General features: G+C 37.3%; 1 protein-coding gene across 32 annotated transcripts in view; it reads left to right on the top strand.

Moving 5' to 3' along the window:
- DLG2 (discs large MAGUK scaffold protein 2) overlaps positions 1 to 22,455 on the top strand; it is a 999,237-nt gene that overhangs the window by 569,839 nt on the left and 406,943 nt on the right. For 2 of the 32 annotated variants that reach the window (XM_046902668.1, XM_040647238.2), the window contains exon 1: positions 14,335 to 14,451. The exons of 29 other annotated variants lie outside the window; for them this stretch is intronic. In XM_046902668.1, coding sequence (XP_046758624.1) covers positions 14,347 to 14,451 — 105 coding nt within the window. In that variant the 5' untranslated portion in view covers positions 14,335 to 14,346. Of the gene's footprint in view, positions 1 to 14,334; positions 14,452 to 15,648; positions 15,773 to 22,455 lie in introns of those variants that run through there. One more of the 32 variants, XM_040647252.2, reaches the window with a different exon arrangement.

The raw sequence follows: 22,455 nt of genomic DNA, 5'->3' as shown, positions 1-22,455 counted from the left end.
CTATTTTATCTTTTTTTTTTTTTTAATCTTTCATATATCTGAAATAGTTCTTTAGCCTCTGCAAATATATTTTTGTTTTGTTTTGATTTGGTTTTTTTGTTTAATGGCAGGGGAGTGTGTTTTAAAATGTAAAGCGACCAGGATGCACACAGGTGCCTGTAAGCAATTAGGCTGAGGATGATTACACTCCTTGCAACCCAGCACTGTGAAACTGAAATCACAGCCACACTCATATGATGTTTAATATTAAAAAGCATTAATATTTCCTTCACTGAGGCATATGTTTTCATTTCTCCCTTAAAAAGCGACATAAGTACAGTCTCATTCAAAAACTTTACATTGTGCCAATGCTAAATACTTTTTCATAGCTTCACACTAAAATAAAAAAGCAGAATTTAATGTAGAAATAGGTTTTAGAAAAATGTTCTTACTTGCTGAAACAGTATAGACAGGAGTTTAACTAACTTTAGCCTCTGCACCCTCTCTACAGACTAAATCAATTCTCTGATGGAAATGGTTTTAATATATTTTCACTAAACAGAGAAGCCATGAGGCAAAGGATTGTCAGATAGCATAGCTGTGTTTTATCTTATGGTCTAGAAAAACTGATGTTCTGTTGACAGAAAGTGAATACAAAATAATGTATAGATGCAATACAAGAAAACATAGTAGAGGGGGAAAAGCATCTCTGAGCTGACCTTAATCATCACCCTTAATTTGGGGATACAAGTTAAAGTCAGTTATGTGTTTTTGAGGGCTATATTGATCAGAAAAAACTGTTGTCTTCTTTGCAAAAAGGAGCAGCAATAGTGAAACAGAGATACTTGCTGAACTGGAAAAAAAGAAAAAAAAAAACTTCTATTTGAAAGTTGTATCTTATGTATAGCTGTGATAGTAAATAAGCTAGTAATAACTTCTAAAGTAGAGGTTTCTTCCTGCAGAGTTCCAAGCAGATTTGTCTTCTGCTTGAAAATGTTGGGAAAAGTGATTGTCTTCAAGCATGAGGTAGACACATAGCACCTTGGAGAATCTGCTTCTTGATTAGCAGTACCAAATTCAGTCCTTAATTCCTACAGTTTGTATCACACAGTTTTATTAATCTACACTTTGTCATTCTGATCCTGAAAATCTGTTATCACTGCGAATGTGTCTCTGTTTTCTTTCCCAGTTCATCCTTCTTCACTATGTCAGAGCAACGAATGGCATTCTCACATTATTAATGTTTCAGCTAACTTAGAAATTCTGCTTTACTGCTCTCTGTATATCCAAACAGAAATGTATTTTGAATTACAAATAACAACAATGCTTACTTCTGAAATCGAATTGAAATCAAATTCAAGTGGAAATTTGATTTCAAGATCTAATTTGGTTTTTACTTCCAGTCCCTTTTTGACCAACTCATTTACAGCTCTGTTTCCTGTATTAAAAATGAAATAAAAGAAAACAAAGATAATAGGCAAGTTCTTTATGTCCTATTGCCTGGAAATACTTCTTGCCTCTCTGCAGTGCACTGTCTCTCTGTTGCTGTTAGCATCATGGAATGATCATTTGTGTGATTTATTCACTGATTTTGTATCTGAGGCCCCAGAGTTACATTACCTGTAAGAGACCTGAGTGACCCTTGCAGGAGGAGGTGGAGTAGGGGTGGTGAGCTGCAGTTTTCCACAAGCCTTTCCAAGGCTGGGTGTTGTTTGTACCATTGGATGTACTTTCCTGGCTGACACACCAAGGCTGCTGGCACATACCTGATCATACAGGTTAGAGATATGTGGTAACACCAGCAGCTGACGGTGTGCACGGAACAGCTCTTCCTTGTGCAGTAGCTGAGTAAGAAGGCATGGAGGGAGTGTTTAGAGAAAATTACACAGGTTGAGCTGCTGTGCTTGTCTTAGTAACTCCCAGGGTTACTACATAAAAACATAGAATCGTTTGAGTTGGAAGGGACCTGCAAAGGCCATCTGGTCCAACTCCCCTGCACTGAACAGTGACACCTACAGCTCCATCAGGTGCTCAGAGCCCCATCCAGCCTGACCTTGGGTGTCTCGAGGGATGGGGCATCACCACCACCACCCCTCTGGGCAACCTGTTCCAGTTCCTCACCACCTGTATTGTAAAAAACTTCTTCCTTACATTCAATCTAAATCTCCCCTCTTATAGTTTTACTTCCAAGCAGTCTCCATAAAGGAAGGTCTCCTCTGAGCAACTCACCTGTAAGAGTGTAGCTGCAAGCTTCCAGGTTCCTAGAAATCACCACTATTCTGCTAAAAGGACATGGAGAAGTAGAAGTGGATTCACGTCTCTGACCGTTTACCAGCTCAAATGATAACACTGAGCTCCACTTTAACTCATCTTGCTCTATTAGCTATTAAATTACTGGCCCTTCTGTTCTGAAATAGTTTCAAGGAAAAACATCTCATCTTAGGTACTGTTTTGTTATCTGCAGAAGTTCATACATGTATTTTATTTTGAAAGCTTGCACAGAAGCATAAATTTTCACATAGTTTTTAAATAGTATACTGTCAGAATCAGCTTTTATGGCTTCTTCGGTTCGCTGTTTTTTCCAGCAATACTCTCAATGTCTTTTAAAAGAAATAGCATCGCAGAGCTGTTTTCTTGCAAGTACTAGAGTCTTTTTAGCTAGACTCTACTTCATAGATGTGTCATGACTTAAAAAAGCAGTGAGCAGACAAGTTCTATACTATGAGCAGAGAGTGGAGGGCCTTTGGCACTGTTGCTGAAATTGTAGTGTATCTTTTGAGACCACTGTGCACGAGGGGGTAAGAGAGAGCTTTGAGGCAGGTATTTTTCAAGAGGTATTGGCTCTGATAAATGAAAAATAAATAATTTGTCATTGGATACATTTCTGAAAGCGTAGATTGTTCCTTTCAGGTTCCCAACCTTCTGCATGTAATTTGCCATTCTTATACAATCATAGAATCATTAAGGATGAAAAAGACCTCTAAGATCATCTGGTTCCATACCCACCATGCCCACTAACCATGTCCCTTAGTTTCACATCTACCCTTTTCTTGAACACCTGTAGCGACAGTGACTCTAACTCCTCCTTTCTTCTGTCAAGGTACCCCTGCCTGTGGAGTTATGGTGGGCTATTTTAGACACCTCAGGCAGATCTTTTCAATCTCAGCTAGTACATTTGAGTGCCAGTAAAATGGCAAGTAAAGGAGAACCAAATAATGCTGTTTTGGGGGGAAGGGTTTTCAGTCTTCAGGGCTATTGAAGGAGCTAGGTGTCATAAGACAAGTTTTAACTTAGCACTGACATTGTCAAGGGTAAAACAAAGGGTGGCTGTGCAACTTTTAATGCAGAAAGAAGTTAACATGTCATCTTCAATCTGGTACTTACCAAAGTATTTAGACAACAGCTCATGAGATTCACAAAGATGAATCTTAATTCAGCATCTTGCCTTGGACAGATCGTTGTGCTGCATTTCCAAAAGTGAACTCATTTGTACATCTCTTAAGTAACAGCTGCACAGATTGCTAACAATATTTCAAAGCAGAAATACAGAAGCTATTAGCATGTTCTTTTCGAAGATGAGTAATATTGTAATAACGATTCCTCTCTCCAGTCCTATTGTCTGAAAGAGAACATGGAGAAGTCTAGGCGTTCTGCGATTGCATTCTGGGTGACAGTCACATCCGACACTCCCAGGACAGCTGCTCTAGAAAACAGTATTTCTTTACATTCATATTTAAACTACTTATTCTGAAAAAAAAAAAAAAAAAAAAAAGACAGGAAAATGCTGTTAATACTGAATTCATAGCATTTGGATTATGTTTGGCAGAAAATGGAGATCAAAGATAAGTGGTGATGGCTTTTGAGTCCCCAGCACTGAGGTTAGCAATCCCTTTAGCAATGTAGGGAATGCTATTGGTCCAGTCAGGAACCTGAAGATATACCATTCATCCCAGACTTTCCACTCTATCTCCAGAAGGCATTCAGCCACCTCTGCTTGGATGAATAATGTACTTTGCAAAAGTCTTTGGGTTTAAAAGGGAAGTAGATGTAATTTTATTTTCTTGTAAAATTTCTGTTTCCTATTCATGTATCAAGTCTTTCATCAGTGCTAATATTTTTGATGGCACATAACTCCTTGAGGCAGAAAATAACAGCTGAGGAATAAGCATGATTACACAGATCATGAAAGTATTTGTATGCAAGATGTTCTGTATGTTTCACGTAAATACTGCAGTGGGAAGATATATGCTATGTAGTATATTAACCAATGACTGTAATGATTCATAGTTCATCTACACACATTTTGGCTCCTGCTGACTGCTCAGCCATAAATATGTTATTGCTTAATTTGCATGATTTGTGGCACCATATTTAGATTTGCATTTAATTAATCCCATCCTTTAAAACTTCTATATGCCTAAAGAAGCCAAGAACTTTTTATCTCCTTGAGATATAATTTGGCTTCTGGGATTCTCAGGGAGGTGAAAGGGGGCATGGGAGGAAAACTGTAAGATTTGGAGGGGAGGAAGAAGCTGTTTGTTGCATTGGTAATTGACCTCAACTACACGAGTTCTGTGGTAGTCCTCCTGATGTTGCTAAATCTCTCTACCACTTGGCTTGTGTGTTCACCCATGGGTGAGAACAAAAGGGCATTCTGCTAGAACCAGACTAGCTGAGGCCAAGAAGATTCAAAACCATGGGTTTTTTTTTCCCTTTTTTCCTTTTAACATTTTCTAAAATTTGCAGTGCAGATCCTCTCAAAAGTATCCTGGCTTTTTCACCTAACAGACTCCTTACTACCAAAAGAACTTATAACACAGCACTACATTTGATCTGCACTGCATTGGTGCATGACATGGAAATGAATTTCTTCCAGTCTCTTCCAGTGAGTGACTTGTGTGGTTGTAGTTTGCTTTAACTGTTCTGTGGCGTGTCCACAGAACTGATGGACTGAATCATGGAATAAAAGGTTTACGTTGCAGCTTGCCTAAGATTATCGGAGTAAAAATGGATAGCCCTAGTTGTGCTTTCTGTCTAATGTTCCACTACATTTCAATTAGATGTTCAAAGATGCACACCTTTCACAGCAACTCAAAAAGATGGCTATCACCTAGTCAAAATAAGTGAAGGATGAGGAACAACTTGTTATGGCTGTTTGCTGAGCAACGGCTAAAATTGAGATGGAATTTTTCTCAGCTATTTGGGTATGACTTAAAGATACAAACTGAAAATTGATTTCTGTTTTGGAAATAGATCTTTAGGAGTATTGAAAACAACTGAGAAAATCTCAGACTTCCCTAAAACAAACAAACAAACAAAAAAACCCTAAAGGGTATTCCTGGCTACAGTAATGATGGGATTTACAGTTTGCTAATTTAGCTCTGTATCCTGATGTCTGTATGTGTCTTTTGGATGAAGGATAATAAAAATATAGTTGGAAAAATAAGGGAAGCAGAAGAATTACGGCTGAAATTACTTTACATTTAAGAACTGTGATTGCTTTGAAATAAGCCACAAATTGATACAGTATAGTTTATAAATTAGGTACCATAAGTTCACTTTTATATATATATATATATAAATTATTGCACTTAGATGAATCAACTCAACATTCACCTTATTTCAAAACCATAGAATAGAACAGCTTGGGTTGGAAGGGACCTCAAAGATCACAATGCTCCAACTCCCCTCCACAGGCAGGGCCACAGACCTCCATATCTAATACTAGATCAGGCTTCCCAGGGCTCCATTGAACCTGGCCATGAACAACTCCAGGGAGAGGGCATCTACAAGCTCTCTGGGCAGACTGTCCTAGCACCTCACCACTCTCATAGTAAAGAACTTCCTCCAATATCTAACCTAAATCTTCCCTCCTTCAACTTAAAGCTATTTTGCCCTTATCCTGCTATTATCTACCCTTTCAAAGAGTTGAAGAGTTGGAAAAAAACCTTCTGTTGCTTTGAGAGTTAAAAATAGTGGGATCAAAAAAAAAAAAAAAAGATTTTACGTATTCAAAATACAGGTTTTATAATATCTAAAATGAACATCAGAGAAACAAACATAATAATCCTTTTTGCAAATTCCATTTCTGGTATAAGCTTTCTTTTAAGTCACAGGAGCTAGTTATGAATGTAGTGCAAAATCCAATTTAGCAAAATTACATCTGGTTTGGTTTCAGCTATATTGTACTTTTAATATCACATTTTACCTTTCTGATTAAGTATTTTTGCAGGGAGAAGCAAGTTACTTCAGCAGCTAAAACTGTTCATATAATTGGTCAAACAGAATATAAGACAAATGATTTTCATTATGCATTTAAAATGAGAGCAGGATGGAGCAGTGCCATAGGTTTCCAGTAACTGGCATTGTAGAGCAGCCCTGTTGCACTTAGATAGGAAAAAGAGTTAAATAGAGGCTTCCAAGGCTCCCTGTTTGCAGTTGTTTAGTTTTTTTGTTGCTGTTGTTTTTGAGTTCTGAGAAACATTTCCTCTATAGTGTATTAGTATTGTTGTGTTCATGCTTAAAAGAACCTTTGCTATTTTGTAAAATCATAGAATCATAGAATAGCTTGGGTTGGAGGAAACCTTAAAGATCATCCAGTTCCAACTCCCTGCTCTGGGCTGGTTGCCCCCCACCAGACTAGGCTGCCCTGGGCCCATCCAAACTGGCTTTGAGTGCCTCCTGGGTTGAGGCACCACAGCTCCTCTGCACATTTGTTTGTTGGTTTCTCCCAGTTTTTATATTGCACTCATCTGATAGATCAGTACATGAAACATTTATCAAAGTATGAAGAAGGTCTTAGGTCCGGTTTTCTTTTTCTTCATTCCGTAGGGTCTATCTTGTGGGGGGAAAAAAAAATGAAAAACAAAAAGCAACAACAAAATTTTTGTTTTGTGATGTTTTGTGATCACAGTTTTGTGATGGGAAAATGCAGCTGTGATCACATGGTCCCTTTGGCTGATCTACTGAAGAGTGGCAGCTGTAGGAGTGGGGTCCTGGCCTTACATTTTGCTCCTTCGGTGTGTTCCTTCTTATGGTTGCACAGCAAGCTCTGTTAGAGAACCGCTATGAAAGGAACTTAAAACCATTAAAAAAAAAAGAGGAGGTTTCAAAGGGACCTATTTCAGGGCCCAGCTTTTTGTCCCTTCGCACAGCGGTCAGCGCCAGCACAAGACTGAGAGCAGAAGCATGTGACAAGGGATGGGAGACAACTTGTCCCAAAAGGCAGCATACAGCAGCTTCTTTCAACAGTGGCAACACTTAAAGTGCAATCTGATATGTGCATTTTGGTTTTGACAACACAATAGCACTTGAGGCCCTCCTTTTGCTAAGTGCAGAAACGTGTATCGAGCTCTTTGCTACCAGGAACTCTAACAAATCATGTTTCACTTAGGAAATGGAAAGTTGGGGGGAAACCTGTTCCCTTCCTCTTTGTATTCTTTCTCGTGACGGCATAACTGGGTTCCCTCAAAAGCTAGCCATCTTGCAGTCATGAATATGGAAGTCACCTGCTGCCAGTCAGTTGCAGTTGAACTTTGCTGTGCAGTCACACAGATGCATTGGCACAGGCAAGCCACACTTTGGCAAAGAGGTACCAAAAATTGATATTGACTTATTCAGTAAGAAGGCAATATTAAAAAAAAAAAAAATCAGTCGATTTCTCACTTTCTCGCTCAAGCATAAGGTTAGAGGCAAGTGGCCCACACCTCTAGAAAAGACATTCCTACTGTTTTATTTCAGTTTACTTCTAAACCTTTTCTTGTGATGCTAGAGACATAATTCCACCAAAAAAAAAAAAAAAAAAAGTTAAAACTTACACTTTGTAGTACTGAAATATACTTCCATGTATGCAGCTATTTTCTTAGATGGTAACCCTACTCTATCAGGAAAATATCTCTCTTCTGTATCATGAATTTATTTTTTTTTTTATTCTGTGTCTAATAATTGAAAAACAGTAATAGTGAGTATATTCATTTATTGTATATAAGCCCTTTACATGTTCATGTTTTATATATTTATAGATAAATGATAACATCTCATGCAGCTGGGCAAAAAATGGTGGTTTGATCACCGTCAGCTTTCTTCATTAGACAACTGCATGACAGACTTACCAAAACTTAGCACACTGGTACTGGATTGAGACTTAAAAGGATCTATAGTACATGAATCTATATAATGTGTGAATGAAATCCAGGTTCCACTTCAGCTTATTAATTTAATTATTAATTAAAACATTTTTTTCTGGCTATTTATCCTGATAATGTGCATGTATTTCCGTATGAAATGCATGAATCGTAGAATCATGGAATCATTAAGTTTGAAAAAGACTACTAAGATCATCTAGTACAACCATCTAGTCTAAACATCTAAATAGGAAAACTTTTATGGTAATGATATTCATTCAGTTATTGACATACTCTGTACCCATTAATTTAATTTTTCCAAAACTGCTTTTCAGCATTGTGTGTTCAGAGTAGAATAGCAGTATCGTTGCATTTGTTATGGATAGAACTTGGCTGCAAGTCAATAACCAGTAGTAATTGACTCGAGATGGAGCCAGGCTGAATTTGGGGAAAGGTAAATTTGATAGGATAAGGGGATGCCACATCATACATTCAAGAAGTCCAATTTTTGGTAACACTTAGCAGGCCTTTACTGAACCCAGTAATCATTGGGCATTCCTGAATATCCTGGCCAGTAGGACCTTCCACAACTCAGAGAACATGTAGAAGTTGCTATGGCCATAACATTATTATTTAGTTAGAGAGGGTCCAGAGGAGGGCCACAAAGATGATCAGAGGGCTGGAGCACCTCTCTTATCAAGGCAGGCTGAGGGATCTGAGCTTGTTCAGCCTGGAGAAGAGAAGGTTGCAGGGTGACCTTGTTGTATCCTTCCAGTACCTAAAGGAAGCCTATAAACAGGAGGGGAGTGAACTCTTTGAAAGGGTAGATAACAGCAGGACAAGGAAAAACGGTTTTAAGTTGAAGGAGGTAAGATTTCAGTTGGATGTTAGGGGAAAGTTCTTTACTATGAGAGTGGTGAGGTGCTGGAACAGTCTGCCCAGACAGGTTGTAGATGTCCTGTCCCTGGAGGTGTTCAAGGCCAGGTTGGATGGGGCCCTGGGCAGCCTGGCCTAGTATTAAATGTGGAGGTTGGTGGCCCTGCCTGCAGCAGGGGATTGGAGCTTCATGATTCTTGAGGTCCCTTCCAACCACAGCCATCCTATGACTCTATAATTTAAATAATGACTTTATGGAAGTGAAATCCTACAGAAATATAATGAGGGGCAGTATCAACTTGTTGCAATTTGACTTGATTATAACATACTTTTTCTATAATGCACCACATGTAGGTGTAGTGTATGTAGTGAGCTGAATCATGATACACTGCAGTTGCCTCTGGGTCAGTTATTACTTACTCAGCCTTTGCAAGTATAAAATTGATAGCAATCTGATCACTTCTGCGAGCATAAATCTGCAAAAAGCCTGTTGTTTGTAGTTCTTTATTTCTTTGAGTTGTCATAGTGGTATTCTCAGTGGATCTTCTGTTTATACTGAGGTGCACTTAAGTCCATGGAGTCAGCACAAACTTTAAGCAGGTACATTACTCTTGAAATAATTTCTGCTGAAAATTGAGGTTATCACTCCTAGCTGTTTTGGTTTAAAGCACTGGTTTCTGTCTATGAACTAAACTAGTCTGTGTACCAAGAAATGCAACATTACGTTAATCATACTGACAATACAGAAAAGAATGAATCAGTTCTTTGTAGTGGAAGAAAACGCAGGGTTGCAGAAATGTTCTGCTGAGTGGTCAAAAATTAAAAAGCTTTTCAGATTCATCATTCTTGGGTCCTTGCATCTTCTTCCCTTGTCGTCTCTCACTGAACAGTTGCCTTTGGCTCATTTTAGGTAGTGCCCTTTCAAAACACTTTTTGGTACTGGGAAAATTAAGGAACTGTTCTCCTTCTTCAAACCTTTGCCCTTTTCTCTCTTCTTTACCAAGAACCCCATTACTTCTATACCACCTCATCTGTATTTTCACATTTTTGAATGGCTGCCAATAGTAGTATTACTGGGTTTACCTATATGCTCTTTGTCTTATTTCCAGATGTAAGTCTTTTTTTTTTTTTTTCTTGTGGTTCACTTGTCAGGATTTGTCCTCAGGTGATAATAACTTTAATGTACTTTCTGCCAGTTTGTACTGCATTGTATTACCTCACACATGAGGGTTCAGCAGATTGAAAAAAAAAAAAAAAAGAAAAAAGAAAAAATGAAAATGTGAAAGGAAACAGAATGTCATGTCAGAAACATTTAGTGGCAGATGGATGAGGGTTAAAGGAGCTTGTTGTGATTTTCTTTGTGGCTTTTGCTTTTTTTGTTTAGTTTTTCATAATAATAGCAATAATAAAACCACAAAGACAAAGGACTTTTTTTTTTAAATAAAATAACAAGGGCTAGGAAAGGGGATCAAAGCAAAATTAATCCTGTTAATGTTTTCTCCAGACATCATTATTGCCTGATATCTGACATTTCTTAAAGCGTCTCAGAAGAAACAGCTATGTGATTCTTTTGTTCTCCAAGACGTTTGCAAGTCAGGTCACTGTTCATTTCATTTCAGGAAGGGTAAGGCAGGGAGGTTAGCAAACTTTTTGTGGATTGCGCATAAAACAGATGGAGAGCTTTGCATTTTCAACTCTTTTATCTTAGAGCAGTTATTCTCTAACGCAGGCCACGGCACACTATTTGTTGAAGTTCTAACAAATTTTCAGCTGTTTTATGCTGGGTTTTGGCTATTTGCGGCTATACCATCTTTTGGGGGGATCTGAACCTTCATACGCCTGTACTGTGTGTCAGCAGAATGGAGGTGCAGCATCAAGCCCAGTTCCCTTGCTGGGATTCTCAATGACTCCCTCCATTGATGAGCCTGTGTATCCTGATAGGACAGCTGACAGGAGGAGAAAAGAAAGTGGTATTTCTGTAGGCATTCAGATTCAATCCGCCAAATGAGTTCAAAGGCCACAAAAGCCAGTTTTAATTGCTACTACAACTGATCTCTAGCTAGTACAGCAACAGTGGGAAATGTTAGTGAAGCAGAATTTCAGTTGTTCTGAAACTATTTTAAAGCAGTAGTATTGCCTCTGATTTTTGAATGCAAAAGTTAAGCCGTCATGATGTAAGAGTTTTGGACTGGAACTTAAAAATCACTAGACCATTCTTATTCTGTTTTCACTGAAAATACACTATCAACAATGAAAGCCCTTCATATTTAACAGCACACACATTTCCACAACCATAAATATAAAGATCTGCATGTAGAATTGCATGGCTATATTGTTCTTATTCTTCTAATAAAAAATGCTTACAGGATGAAACACTTGGTTATCTCAGTCATTTGCTTTTAATATATTAGAGTTTTTTAAACAACTCATTGGAAGAGCTCCAACAAAGCTTTATAGCAGCTATTATGTATTAAAATTTATTTAAAATATTAAATATTTTAATGTTTCATAGGAAGGCAGCAATCCAGCTGGATAGATGTAAAAGGGTGATGTACGGTTAAGTAATTTCTAAAATTCCCTGCTGGAGACATAGTGGGATATTCCCAGCTGATCTGTTATATCAAATTATAAAATGTAATCTTACTGGTTGAATTATTTAACATTTGCTTGATTGATAGCAGTGCTTGTTTTCATAGAAATAAATATGCATTTTAAAAGGAGTTACACATATTTGGCATAAAGAAATCTGGAATGGTATTTTTCCTATAAAACATGAGGGGGTACCTGGAACAGCTATGCTTTTGTATGCAAACTATATAAAAATGTATTTGATGTAGTTGAATCGGCATTTATGAAACTTTGACCTTTATTCATTATGACTTCTTTATTCATGTTTTGTCATTATTGTCTTGACTTGAGGTATTAGTACATGTCTCTAGTGGACTTATAGAGATACGGAAAAGTTCTAGGTATTACATTAAATCTGTTTTTAAATATGATGGAAAGTCTCCAGAGGCATGCCTCGATTGATGGTATTTTAAATCAAGTTGGGGTGGGCTGGCCCCAGCTGGCAGCCAGGCAACAACACATCCACTTCTGACTCTTCCATCATAGAATAGGGGATAAAGTAGGACGAACAGGAGTGAGAAAGCACTCAGGTCAAAAGACAAATAAGGAAGCTGCATACCAATAACTGTTAGAAGAAAAACAGTGTCAGCTTGCAGGCTCCAGTTTAATTTATTGGCAATGAACATGGGCTGCAGTCTTTATGGAGTGAGTGCTCATTGCCGTGCAGTATTTCCTATTGTTCTGGCCCTGTTCCCTTACTTCCTCCTCAATATTTTCTGCCCTGTATTAAATGCCCAGCAGACCCAGGTCTCCTCCCACAGAGGCCTACCAACCCCCAGCATCCAAATCCTTGCTGTGGGTACCTATTGTACAAGTGAAAACAGTAGCCTTATGCAGCTATTCTAGCTGTAACCGTTTTTCACAATAAGAGATCCATTTTACATCCTAAAACATAAGGCAATAATCATTAGCTATTCAAGTTGATGAAGAATTGGCTAATTATTTATGCGCCTGCTTTAAATCTTTCACTTTTTGTTGAAGCAGATGGTGCTGATCATGCTATGACAAGATATAAACAGCTGTTCTAGGTCAAACCAATGGTCGATTCAAGCCATTACACTAAGTATGATGATGGTCAGTACTGAATTTTCCTATTAATCAGAGTAATATCTGAAAGGAAAATAAGCTCTCCATCTCCCTTCCTTCACCTCCACTCTGCAAAACTTTATTTTCAGAAGTCCATTTGCTTGGAAAGAAAAGAAGGCTTTTTCCTCAGATGTTCAAATTTTTGTTTCCTTTGGCAAACTTTACATCAAACTTTTTAAGAAACTATTAGTCAAAAATGTACTTAGGCTACATTGTGAGAGATTTCATAGTTTTAGAAATAAAATATTTTGAACTAAATCAGGTAAATTTTTAGAATTTTTCATGTTTCTCCTTTTTTTTTTTTTTTTTTTTTAAGTGAGTTGTTCTGCTACACTTGACTTGATTTTTCAATTAATTCGGACCCTTCTAGTATTGTTTTTCAATTAACTTCGGGTATGAGTATCTGGGGTCCTAAAATTAGATGTTACTAACTGATGAAAAGGCTACAACATAGTTAAATGCATGCTGTTTAAGGCCACTTGTTTCCTACTCTTATCCCTAGTCCCATGTAGGTCTCAATCTCCTTTCACCTCCCTCAACAACTCCTTACTTCCTACTTCATTTTGTGAATCCATGTTTGAGAAACTGAGGAGCCAAGAAATATAACTGGTTTGTTCTGGTATTTCATCTTTTATATCTGGTATTTTTATTTTATTATGACTTCCTACCATCTCAGATTTGCATGAAAGCTTCTGTAGTTAAGGGTGATATCTAGTTCCAGAAGTTCTGTGTAATGCCAGTATTTGTGTGAGCAGAAGGCCCACGCATGAGCCGTCTCCTCCTCCCCAAAAGATGGTGTCTCAAAAATCCTGACTTTATGGAAATCTTAAAGATTTCTGTGGGCTGTGGATTTTACCATAAGTAAAATAAATGTCTTTTCACTTGTGGGTGGAAATCCTATTATTTCTGCAGTATGATGTTGCTACCCATAAGCAGAGAGAAAATACTCCTGAATGGGTGAAGAGACTGTTCAGTTAAACAGCATCTCTTTGGCAGTAGAGGTAGAATGGCATCCTTTGGGAGATGCAAGGAATGACCCCTCATTATCCTGTCATTGACAGGATAGTTTTCTTGGATTTAGCCACATTAAACAGATCTTTGTAGCTTGATTCCTAAGTTTTGATACCAGAAATGCTTGCAACATTTTTTTTTTCACACCAGCTCTGTTTTTAGTATCTATTCTTCAAATTGTTCTTCTTTATGTGATGGATATTTTGATTTTAAAAGGGCGCTGAGAGTTAGGTACATGCTGCAGCTAGAAATAAATATATGCAGATCTTTTGAGGGCTTCTGTTTGTTTGGTTGGTTTGTTTTGTTTATCTTCTGAGGGAAAAAAAACAACAAAACAACAGCAGTGAACTGTTTAGTCCTAAATTACAGAAAGGGAACATTTTAATTTTCACGTTTGTGTTTTCACTTCAGAATAGCAGAACAACTTATAGCTAGGCAGTTGTGCAATTATCCCAAAGTGAAACATCTGTCTCGGCTCTAATCTTGCCCTCCTATCCTTTCACTGAGGCTTTCTGATTAACTTTTTATTCTTAGGATAGCAATTTGTATCAGAGATCTAATTAAGACCTTTATGTAACACATCCGAAGTCCTCCTTTTGCAAGTCTGGCTCACCTCAGTACCCCTAACGTTACAGCTTTCGGTATGGAGCATTCTGAAATGTCTGACATTTCAAGCTATCTCTTCTGGTTGAAAACAATTTCAGCTATTGAGAACCGTGAACAAGATTCATTTCATTCTTTTGTCCCGGTAAGGAAAACTGTAACATACCTCTGAAGTAAGACGTGTTTTTAAATTGAAATTCTGAGTGTTAGGCTTCTTTCAGCAGAGGAAAATGTCTACACTGAACTTCTCTGTTGAGCTGGATGAACTCGAATCTATGACCTCAGGTCTTCTGGGTGATTATGTTTCCTACTGTTGCATGTGTGAGTGGGAAAGAACAGCCTTTAATAAAAGCTGGCAATTTCTGGGAAGAAAATGCATAATTCTGTGTGTCTGGGGTTAAAAGATGGTGCTGACATTTCTATTTTATTATTTTAAGGCTTGCTTGGAGAAAGAGAGAATATTAAATGTATATGTTCTCATTTCTGGAAAAGTATAAAATTGAAGTAAAGCTTTTAAAAGAGGGAATATTTATCAAATGCATTAGAAAAATATAAGTACATATTACTGCTTACCACTGAATAACATATTCTAATATGCTAGTGTTTACTGTGTATAAAATAAAACAATTAAGTTGACTGATCTCATCTATGTTTACGTAAGTGTGTTAATAATTTTAATCATATTTTACTTAATATTGTTGTCGTGTGCACTGAAGCTATTTATTTTCCCGTAGGCAGTGGCAGATGCAGGGTGATGCTTTCTGTGACTGGGTTAGGTGAGCCAGATAGGGCATGCTGTAGAGGAAAGAAAAGTGCATCTTGAGTTCTTCTGTATATTTTCTTTTTGTGGGAAACATGTATTTTATGGGATACATCTATATAAATATATATTTATATAGTGTAGAAGAGACGTGTATCTGAAAGCTGAAGTATATTATCAGTAATCTGAAGAACTGCATAGATACTAATTATATAGTCTCAGTTCCTTTGCTACCTGATGGGCTGGTATCAAAAATGCTTGGATTTCTGTGTGTGAGCAGAGATCCTACATTATAATTGAAGAAGACTTTTCAAAATTTGTCACAAAGCATATAGTGGCATGTAAAGAGTGGGCTGACTTTAACTTGGACTATCTTGATTTCGCCGTGTTATGTCTGCCCTAAAAAACACCAAAAACTGGAGCCTCCTGCAGATACCGTGTTCTTCTTGCTGTAATACTTTCTATGTAATTTTTCTCCCGTTCCTTTGAAGCACACAATGTTCCCATTTCTTGTCCTCCCAATCAAACATTTATTTAGTATCAGGGTCAAGCCTGCAGCTGGGATTTTATATGTTAGCACTCAGAATTGGTGCACCTTCCTGCGAAGTTGGTTAGCTTCTGGAAAGGACAATCAGAGTAGGTGTTAATTTTCCCCAGACGTCCTATGGCGAAAGTCAGGATTTACAACAGGCTGAGAGTGGAGAAGGTGATATTTCTGGCAGGCATCATGATTTACTGGTGGGGGGAGGGAGGAGAGGGGGATTTTAAAATTGTTCTATTTAACTCAGAGGGTGGAATGGGTACCTAAAAATAAAGGTAGGAGGAAGCATTATCTGTCCGAAGTGGTCATAAATAGAGGGCTACTTCATGTCTGAATGTCAATTGTTTGAGATAGGTGTTGTTTTTTGCAGCTGATATTGAAGCATTGTTCTACAGGCACAAAGGAAATCTGTGTTCCTAAAGCTGATTGTTTTGCAGACTGCTCTCTTGGATTTAGATGCCTATGTTCTACATACATCTTGCCATAAGCAGACAGTTCCTTTTGTGTTTCTAAATGCATGCTTAATGCTCTTCCCGGTGTTCTCTCCTATCACTTGATATATAGTGCTTAACTTCCATTGCTTTCTTTGTTAGGACATGTTTTCTTCTTCATTCCTAACAGTAAACAAAGCTTGTTGTGAAAGTCCTGTCCTGGAGCCTTTCTAGTTATTAAAACAAACAAGCAAACAAACCAAATCTCCATTACATTACAGTATGACACTCACAGGCTTTATTGTTTTTATACTATTCATTATCATTAGTAGTATCGTTATTGTTGTTACTATTTTGTTATAGATCAAAGCTGCCTTTTAAAGTTTAATATTCCACTGTTTGGGAGTGGGATCATGTAAATGCATGAAATGTTGTTGTGACATTTGAAATTCCTCTAATTGATTTGCAAACCCATCTTCTCGATCTTGGTAGATTGGTTATGACAGCTTTTAGGTTTTATGTCTCTGTGATTGTTACATTCATTGTTCGATATGGTGACAGCAAGAGGTCAGCGTTGTTTCTGTGTACCAGAAAGGTTGTTTCGTTGTGTGGATAAGTGGCTCTGAGTTACGTGTTCACACAGTAAATCCAGAGAGTACAAAACTCTCCTAGTCTTGCTTTGGTCACTGTAATTAGTTTGTAATAATAGCATCCTAGACTTTTGTGTCTCACATAGAAGAGCATATATCTTCAAATCAGTTTCTATAGTCAAGGAATGATCATATTTTCATAGCCTTGTGCTACTTTTTGTGACTATCTCATCGTTAAGACGCCGTGTTGTTGCTGCTACGTAAGTCACTGTTATAATTGCCCCAATTTATTTGTATTCGGTTTAGGACAATTCTTTTTTTCCCCTCTGTCTTTCTGTATTCAATTCTCACCAAAACAACACTACTTAGAAGTGATAGAATGCTAAAATGTGAAGATGGGGAAATATATCATAGGTCATATTGCCCATATGGCAAAATGTGAGTACTGCCTACAATATGTATTTTAGTGCTTAGTCTAAGTTTATACAAAGAGTTTCAAGGCTTCTGTTTCTCCTCGGAGAAATTATACAATTGTCTGATGAAACTGCCATGTAGTTGTGTAGGTGTGTAAAATCTACTTGCCAGTCTTTGACACTGAATTGAAAAATATTCCCATTTTAAAAATTAAAAAAGAAAAAAAAAAAACCTGTTTTTGAAAAAACAGGAAATTTTGCTGATTTGAAGTGTTTATCATCATCATTCATAACTTCAAGGATTTTTTTATTTATTTCTTTTTTTGTTTGTTTCATCATCTTAGAATTACAGAATCATTTTTGAGTTTATCTTGCTGGCCTTGCGAATTTATTTGTACATACTCATTCCTTGATTATTTCTTAACTAGAATTAAGTCCAATTTTTCTGGGATTTATAATTTTGATTTCATAAGGTATATTTTTATAGTCCTGTATAATAACTTTGACAGACTGTTGGTCTTACTGTACCCTCCAGTCATGCTTGTAATTCTTGAAATTATAATGGACCCTGGTGCTTTCTTTTTTTAAGCGATGATATATAGTCGAGTTCTTTTTATGGCACTGTTAGTACTCATCTTTAGTTCACTCTCTTTACATAGTTCCATCACTCTGCAAACTAATGGTACCACATTCTGTTCATGTTGTGCTTTGAAATTTTTGCTAAATGCTATTTCTAAGAATTAAGAGTTGGACAACAATATTGTCTTAATACTGTCTTGTTAGCAGAAGATGAAACTTTCCTTCCCTGTGGAAAGCTCATCTATGAAAATTGATTAGTTGCTATTTTATGTGTCTGTTTGTACATAATGCTTTAACTTTCCTTGTGTCTATGATTCATAGGATCATTAAGGTTGGAGGAGACCACTAAAACCATCCAGTCCAACATCAGCCCATTCCCAGCATGCCCACTAACCATGTTCCTCAGTGCCACATCTCCCTGGTTCCTGAATACCTTCAGAGATGGTGACCACCACCTCTCTGTGCAGCCTGTTCCAATGCCTCAACACTCTTTTAGAGAAGAAAATTTTCTTAATATCCAGCCCAAACCTCCGCTGGCACATTACAGCCATTCCTTCTCATCTTATTACTAGTTACCAGTGAGAAGAGGCTGACCTCCGCCTCTCTCTTCCTTCCACTTTCTCTTCTGTTTTCTGAGCTGCTCAAGCCAACATTTTCTTTTATAATTGAGACTTCAATTTTTTTCCTTTCTTCTGTTGTTCCAGTCTCACCTCCAAGACGTGATTCATACAATTATCAGAAAATTGGATGAATAAAGATACTGAACAAATACCTCATCTGTAGTGAAATTTCAGAATAAGGGTGTTGCAAGCAAAGCAAATTTGAGTTGCTTAAATTAACTTTATTGACAGTTAACATTTTAATTTTTAGATGGATATTAAGAAACACAGTAGGCAAACAGTTGAACTAATGCGTAGGGAAAGCACCTGTCCTTCCCTTCCCCAGGCTCAAATTCACTCCAGACACCTCTCCCCACATCACCGCTGCTGGTTACACTCAGCCCTTTCAGTGACACAATGGCAGTGCTGGAGACCAGGCCTCAGCAGCTCCTCTTGGTCTCTCCTTGTTCCTGTCCAGGTTCAGTGTTTGAAACAAGCTGTTGATAAGCTATATATATGAATATATATTTTTTAATTTTATTCATCACCTTATGATTCTGGGACAAAAGTACACACTGGGACAGCAATTAAAACTTTTCCAGAGGACTTTAGGTTAGAAGTTTACTTCTACTGACATAAAAAATAAAACCCTGCTCTATCCAGCACAACCCAGTTTGACCTAGAGTTTGTTGCAGATATTTAAAATCAAGTAAAATCAAGTATAACTCCAGTTCTTCCTAATCATTGCTAAATATGCATTAACTAAATGAATGCATGTGGCAAACCCTTTCAAACCCTTTTTTTTTTTTTTTTTTTTTTGTCCTGTACATATTTAACCAGGATAAAAGAGTTAAGATTATACATTTTATGGACAATAATGTCCAGACCTTTTTGTGGAAACTTCAGTGCTGAAGTAGTATCAATGGTGTTTTTGCTCCTTTTCCTGTTTGATTTAGGAACTTTTCTGTAATTCTGAACAGTCTTTCCTCTGTGTTTCTTACTCTGTCCCTTCGATGTAGACTTGGCTGTAGGCTGTTGTCCCTTCTGCTCTGGCCGAGCAGAGGTGACTGCTCTTTGGCATCTTCTCGCTATTCACCTTAGTTTGGGGCTGCTGTGTGTAGTTCTCAGGGCCACTAATCAGTTCCTGGAAGGAAATGCATTATTCTTTGGAATCTTCTTTATGGTCTGATAAACTTCTTGAACAGATACTGAATTCTGTTAATTTCTGCATTTTACATTTAGTTTACCGTTTTTTTTTTTTTTAAATCATCTTCATTTGCATTTAAATTTTTAGTCATTTATTTCTGGTTTGACAAGAGTTATAAAATTCTCCCTGCAGCAACAAACAGTACACTCAACCTTCAGTCTGTAAAAAGGTAGCAAAATAAGGTATAAAATAACTGCTTTGTGAGCTTGGTCTACCATGATTTCAGAAGTAAACAGACATGGCATGGGTGATATGGCCTGTGGTTTTGAACAGAAAAGAAGAATATGTGTTTTGCTTTTGTTTTCCTCTGTCTGGAAGAAATAACATCTTTGATCACATCAGGGCTGTGTCATGCACTTGTAACAGGCATCTTCATCACATAAGATGCCTTAAAACTGAGTGCGTGTTTTTTTCATAATCTGTATGTTTGCACACATGTATGTGCATGTTTTGTGTGTGTGTACATTTTCTGATATACACACACGTTAGTCTTGGTAGCGCCTGTAGAGTATTAAAATCCCATTGCAGCAAAAAAGTATCTTTACATCAGTATGAAGTAGCCTACTCACTTGTGTAATACAGTAAAGTAATACCCTTTTCAGTTAAAAGAACTGTGCAACTTTTTGAGACCATATGTGATGGATTTCTACTTTTGCTCTTCGAAGTTGAGAGTTAAGAACATACCAGAAAATGTCATTGTTTGCACTGGTTAGATCTGCTCTTTTCAAAGAGTGATATGCTTTGACAGAGTTTGGGATATGTAATGAAGTACAGTAGAGCTCAGATCAGATAACAGAACAGAATTCTAGGTAACAAATCAGTGCTTATGGTCCACTTTCTTTCCAATGTACATGAACACATTCTGAAGCATTATTTCTAAATTCAGAATTTAGGCCTAAATTTCTGTTCAAATCTAGAACAGTGGTGTGAGAGAGGTTTCATCAATTTCTTTTCTGACTCAGTAGAGATGTGATAATGGAACCTCTGTGTGAGTCTTATTATGGCATTTGGCATCCTAGAATGAGACAGATGGATCCACTCTACCTAGTGATAGGAAGGTTATCACCTCAAAATTTAGTGGGTAATAACATTTAGCTGAATGATATCTTCACTGGAAATTCAGAGGTATCATAATTATCAGTCATTCTCTGTAGAGCTTTTTGCATTGACATTTCTGTGTCCTTCAGTGGATCAGATATTGGGCAAAAAGTTACTGCTATGTTAATCACTGCTAATTCAAACTGCTGATAGTGTTGGGACAGGTGAAACTTCAACAGCTGTACAGTGGGTGTTTTCTTGTCACTCCTCTGACAACTTGTGGATCCTCACAAAGTCAGTTTTCTCTAAGGTCCGAATTATTCTTATTTATTCAAATAATCTCACAGTTAAAGCAATTTTAAATAGGAAATTATTCCTAAAGATTAAGTAAAAACCAACACAAAGTCCCTAGCCCCAAAATAACGCCACCTTGTTTAAATGGAACTATTTACCTTTAAAACGCTTTGTATGAGGTTACATTATATATGTAGGGAAAGCCCTTAAGGATTTCTTGAGGAATTTTTCTTCTTTTCTTGACAGCTGCAGCCTTCAAGCAAAACTGCTTTTGACTTCTGTTTTATGTCCCTAAGTAGAGGTAGGATTGTTGACTGAAAAGTCACTCTTTAGATGTTCAAAGGGGAACCTTATCTTTCATATTTTCTCCCTAACAAAAAGCAAATGACTTTTTCTCCTTCTTACTCTTACCGTTTGTAATTCAGTTGTAAATATGACAAAGGTTCTGTGTGTTCTGTGATCTTGATGCTTCATAGCATGCCAGAGAATTACTGTTTTGACATCTAAATTATCATTTAATCTTTCCTCACATCAGGTGTTCATGTAACTATTTCTAACAGTTGTGGAAGGAAACTTTTGAAAGCATAAAACAAATTTAAACTGATCCAGAATTAACCTCAGAAGGCTGTAAAGAGTCCAAAACAGTGTTCGGAGAGATGCAGGATGCTCTGTTCATGTAAAAATACAAAAGATGCTCCTCTTTGTATTATTAAAACACAAAATGTTAACATTATGAAGAAAAATGGAATTGCAGCTGAATATTCCAGAGGTTGTTTTAGAATTTGGGGCTGGTGACTTGGAAAGATGAACTCTGTCCGCCAAGTCAGGTCTGTGAAAGACATATCAACATCAACTCAAATTGTTTTTAAAATGGTAATGCATACAGTGTTCTACCACTCAAAATTTCACCATGTCTTTGAGCTTACTTAAATATTATGTTGTAAATAATTATGATGATTCCTTAATAGGAAAACAAGCAATTGAGAGTTCTGGCTCAAAATCACATCTAGGAATAAGTAGAAGTTAATACTGTGAGATTGATCACCTGTTTGTTTTAATGTTTTCTGGTTAAGAAATAATATGCTGTGTTCATTATTTATAAAATGTGTTAGTTATGATTTACCTATGCAAGTAGTTTCATAGTATTGTGTTGAATACAGCATGGCATAGTACCAACTGTTAAAACGAAGAGTTGTGAGTAGTTGTGAGTGAGTTGTGAGTAGTAGAGAATGGCATTCAGTGTCAGGCCATAAGTCCATAAAACTGCGAGTGCTGTAAATAAAACCAGTCAGCCAGGATAATGCTATCGCTCATGGCAGAGGGAAAGTTCATCTCATCTGAGATATGAGTTGTGTTCATATACTTGCAGAGAGTTGGTAGCAGAGTAATGTTCATGAACTGGACTCCATGCCTTTTTGTCCCCTTTAAAGCCACTTCAAGTGCTTCCACTCTGTCTTTCTTTTAAGTTGCACGTTTGGTGGGAAAGCAGCGAGACTGTCTGACTCACTGCAAGCAGAACAATCTTACATATATTTGTGGAAGCAAAGTCTGTTGTGCTCAAGTCCTTTAAAAAGAAAAAAAAAATCCTTCTTCATTTTTTTCCCCAAAGCTATTCAAGTTTTGTCCCAGCTATGCCAATCTGTCACTGCAGCTGTCAGCATGATGCCTTCTCTTCAAAGCACAGAGATGGCTCAGCT

This window comes from Gallus gallus, chromosome 1, assembly GCF_016699485.2.
Source record: "Gallus gallus isolate bGalGal1 chromosome 1, bGalGal1.mat.broiler.GRCg7b, whole genome shotgun sequence".
NCBI lineage: Eukaryota > Metazoa > Chordata > Aves > Galliformes > Phasianidae > Gallus > Gallus gallus.
This window is presented reverse-complemented; position numbering and strand designations above follow the sequence as displayed.